Source organism: Chiloscyllium plagiosum, unplaced genomic scaffold, assembly GCF_004010195.1.
Source record: "Chiloscyllium plagiosum isolate BGI_BamShark_2017 unplaced genomic scaffold, ASM401019v2 scaf_93413, whole genome shotgun sequence".
Taxonomy (NCBI): Eukaryota; Metazoa; Chordata; class Chondrichthyes; order Orectolobiformes; family Hemiscylliidae; genus Chiloscyllium; species Chiloscyllium plagiosum.
The window spans coordinates 1-1218 of NW_025138843.1; the positions used below are offsets into that span (position 1 = coordinate 1).

Here is a 1218-nt window from a genome sequence, read left to right on the forward strand (position 1 = left end):
TGACTGGGCCCCTGTGTGATCAGGCTGCTGTTAGTGTCCACGCTCCTGTGTAATCAGGCTGCAGTTAGTGTCCACGCTCCTGTGTAATCAGGCTGCTGTTAGTGATCGGGCCCCTGTGTGATCAGGCTGCTGTTAGTGACTGGGCCCCTGTGTGATCAGGCTGCTGTTAATGACTGGGCCCCTGTTTGTTCCTGCAGTTCTGCGCTGGGATGTGATGGCCATCTCGTGTGTCGTCAATGCCTCGTCTGCGGGCCCGGTGTTCTGGAACGGTAGCAGCTCCTTCCAGAACCACGTTCGCATCATCTCGACCCTCCTGATCCTCACCTCGGTGCTGGGGGCGCCGCTGAACGGCCTGGCCCTCTGGGTGCTGGGCTGCCGTATCCGCCGCAAGAATCGCTTTGTCGTCTACGTGCTCAACCTGCTGTCGGCCGACTTCCTCTTCCTCACGCTGCAGGCCGCCCACAGCGTCTGCGCCTTCGCCAAGGTTGACACCGCCCACCCGTCCCTGCTGGCCCTGCGTTGCCTCATCGTGGCCTGCAATGTCTCCAGCGCCTACCTGCTGACCTGGATCAGCGTCGAGCGCTTCTTCGGCGTGGCCTTCCCCATCTGGTGGCGCCTCTCCCGGACCCGGGACTCCGCCGTCATGGCCTCCTGCGTCATCTGGGCCCTGTCGCTGGGCATGGGCGTCCTCTATGGCGTCATCCGCGGTACCCGGGCCCTGTCCGTCGCTAAGGAGGGCCTAGTCGTGGTGGAGTTCGCCCTGGCCTTTGTAGGCCCGTTCCTGGCCTTCCTGTTCGCCAATGCCTTCATCCTGTGCAGCCCGGGGCATCCCTCCCGCAAGACCACCAGGCTCTACCGGGCCATCACCCTCAACGCCGTGGTGTTCCTCTTGTGCTGGGCCCCCTACCACGTCTGCGTCTTCCTCTACTACCGGGCGATGGTGGCCGGGCCCCTCGCCCGCTGCGTCTCGACTTTCTATGGGGCCTACTACTCTGTCTGCCTGCTCCACGTCAAAAGCTGCGTGATCCCGCTGGTCTACATCTCGGTCAGCAGCGAGCTGAAGATCCGACTCCGCGAGTCCCTGCCGCACATCTTCGAGCGCCGCTTCAGCGAGGAGTCCGGCCTCTCGTCCCCCCTGCCCCCCCCTGAGAACGACGCCTCCAACAGGAGGTAAACGGCGGCTCGGCCGAGGGAGCTCCCCCACTGGGGTGGGGGGGG

General features: G+C 64.4%; 1 protein-coding gene across 1 annotated transcript; it reads left to right on the forward strand.

Annotated features, from left to right (window-relative positions):
• The first annotated feature begins 201 nt into the window (after positions 1-201).
• Positions 202-1212, forward strand: LOC122544966 (mas-related G-protein coupled receptor member A-like). The gene has a single exon (XM_043684212.1). The coding sequence runs from the start codon at positions 215-217 to the stop codon at positions 1172-1174; it is 960 nt and encodes a 319-aa protein (XP_043540147.1). The 5' UTR covers positions 202-214; the 3' UTR covers positions 1175-1212.
• The last annotated feature ends 6 nt before the right edge of the window (positions 1213-1218 follow it).

What these genes read in the sequence shown, in the direction of transcription:
- LOC122544966 (XM_043684212.1), top strand. Translation starts at nt 215, where the DNA reads ATGGCCATCTCGTGTGTCGTCAATGCCTCGTCTGCGGGCCCGGTGTTC.